Source organism: Penaeus japonicus, unplaced genomic scaffold (assembly GCF_977035675.1).
Source record: "Penaeus japonicus unplaced genomic scaffold, GWHDUDI00000001_assembly GWHDUDI00000003, whole genome shotgun sequence".
Lineage (NCBI taxonomy): Eukaryota > Metazoa > Arthropoda > Malacostraca > Decapoda > Penaeidae > Penaeus > Penaeus japonicus.
Window position 1 is genome coordinate 42,599,015 of NW_028234405.1, and position 2,500 is coordinate 42,601,514.

Sequence of the window (2,500 nt, forward strand, 5' to 3'; positions counted from 1 at the left end):
TCCGAAAGGCTTCGTCCATGGCCGAGGCATCGGCGTCCCTCGTGCGTCCAAGGGGTGACACCGTATCGAGCGCTGCATTGGAAGAACCAACAGAATCAGCCATTGTAACAGAGTCAGCCATTGTAACAGAATCAGCCACTGTAGCTAAAACGTTTGTATCTTTTTAAATACTAATATATTGTAACCCTTTAGGGATCCAACGCCTTACGATCTCACACAGAGATGCACTTCTATCAACTCTAATTCAACCCGTACAAATGTTGGTCTTTTTTTTCTACAAATCAAAATCTATACCATAAAAACATTACACCATTTTTCTGCCTTCTTCTCCCTATCCCTAGAGTAAATATCCGTATTTCCACCACACGCATCTCTCACTCCACAAGTCCCACGGAATATAGACACGCCTCGCAACCCACAAAGTCTCGAGGACACCCCACAACTGACCACTGGAGGAGGCGCTTTGGTCGTCCATGTGAAGGTCTGGGCCGAGTGGGAGGTAGACGCCCTCGAGGGTTCTCATGCCTCCGTCGCCCTCCATGCTTGGGTCTGTCAAAAGGGGGATTAAAATCAGCCAGGATAATTCATGGCAGATTAAGAGATAATAGGTGACAGGAAAAAAGTAATATGCACAAAGGAACATTATCAATGTGGATATGTGACGTCTTAGATGATATATATATAAGAGAAGGGAGAGAAAAAAACATTACGTAAAGGAAGTTTTATCCGTATGGAGGTGTGCTTTTCTGTCACTCAGTAAAGGGAGGTAATTATCATAATACTTTAAAAACAGAAATGGAAAACTTGGTAGGTAATAGTCAGATCCTGCTCTCAAATGTATATATATATATCCCAGAAATGTAGATTACTTTTCTAACAAAGAAAGTCATGAAATGTAAAGAAATATTTTTTTAGGAAAAAATAGTTCGAAGTTAAAAGTCTAACTGCCAGCAACCGCTCCCTTAAAATAAATCCTACAGCACATGACTTTTTCTTGTCAGCCATTTATCAAGAATGGTAGGTCCTAACTGTCAAGAATGGTAGGAACAGAACTGTCATATCTAAAATATATAAATGTTTAACACTTGGAAAAAATATGACAACTAATGACAAAAGTCTTCATGTTAGACGGTGCAATGCGGCAAAACTTTGAAACAGCGGCCATTATGCAGGAAAATACAATGTGGCCCGCCAGATAAAAAAATCTAACAATATCTAGCATAACGTGAAGCTTTACTTCGAAAAAATCCCTTCCTAAAATATATATGTACAGAGAAATGAAAAAAAAAACAGCAACAACTAGGGAAACATTCCCCCTTCATAAAAATATATAGACGATCGCAATAAACAAACGAAAATCAAGAATTATTAAAAGAGGACTAAACCCGACACAGAACAACTCGAATTCCTCTCCAACTCCAAGCAAGGTCAACCAAACCCACTGACCTCTCCTGGGTGGTCTGGGCAGCGTGAGGTCATACGGACTGAAGGCGACGGGGTTGCTGGTAGGTCGCGGGCTGACCTTGGCTCGCACACTGTTGTTGTTGCTGCAGGGGTCAGGTGTCTCCTCCCCGGCCCTCTGCTGCAATGAAGGGGGTAGAGGGTAGGGGGGGTTAGTACATCATCACCTTGAAGGGGATTTTTAAAAATCAATACTCACTGCTATTTCTTTAACAGACGAAATGAATAAGGATTGGTTTGGTACAATAATGTTTATTAGGGAAATATCGTAAATGGAACGGGGATATAATTGTTCATTCGTAAATTCATGGAAGTACTTTTAAATTGGGCGTTCTCTTCCAAATATTTGGCATCGAGTCAGACACACTCATATATTTATATATATAAATATGTATAAATATAATGCTCTCTTATTCCCTCCCTCCCCCCCTTTTCCCTCTACCTCCTCACTTCTCTCTCTTTCTCTCTTTTCCTACCCCCCCTCTCTCTCCCTCCTCTCTCTCTCTCTTTCTTTTTCCCCGCTCTCTCTCTCTCACTCTCTCTCTCTCTCTCTCTCTCTCTCTCTCTCTCTCTCTCTCTCTCTCTCCCTCTTTTCTCTCTCTTCTCTCTCTTCTCCCTCTTTCTCCTCTTCTTTCTCTCCTCTGTCTCTTTTCGTCTCTTTTCGTTTCTCTCTCTCTCTCTCACTCTCTTTCTCTCTTTCTCTCTCTCTCTCTCTCCCTCTCTTCTCTCTCTTCTCCCTCTTTCTCCTCTTCTTTCTCTCCTCTGTCTCTTTTCGTCTCTTTTCGTTTCTCTCTCTCTCTCTCTCTCTCTCTCTCTCTCTCTCTCTCTCTCTCTCTTTCTCTCTTTCTCTCTCTCTCTCTCTCTCCCTCTCTTCTCTCTCTTCTCCCTCTTTCTTCTCTTCTTTCTCTCCTCTGTCTCTTTTCGTCTCTTTTCCTTTCTCTCTCTCTCTCTCTTTCTCTTTCTCTCTTTCTCTCTTTCTCTTTTTATCTTTTTATCTTTTTCCCTCCCTCACTCCCTCACACCCTTCCACCTTTTACCC

The 2,500-nt window shown here is 42.0% G+C and overlaps 1 protein-coding gene across 3 annotated transcripts in view; it reads right to left on the reverse strand.

Annotated features, from left to right (window-relative positions):
- Positions 1 to 2,500, reverse strand: part of LOC122247289 (uncharacterized) — a 93,936-nt gene that overhangs the window by 1,589 nt on the left and 89,847 nt on the right. For all 3 annotated transcript variants that reach the window (XM_086532903.1, XM_086532909.1, XM_086532897.1), the window contains 3 exons: positions 1,447 to 1,582; positions 448 to 549; positions 1 to 72 (listed from right to left, as the gene is read on the reverse strand). The exon at positions 1 to 72 is cut by the window's left edge and continues 80 nt beyond it. In XM_086532903.1, the coding sequence (XP_086389029.1) occupies positions 1 to 72; positions 448 to 549; positions 1,447 to 1,582 (310 nt within the window). The remainder of the gene's footprint in view (positions 73 to 447; positions 550 to 1,446; positions 1,583 to 2,500) is intronic.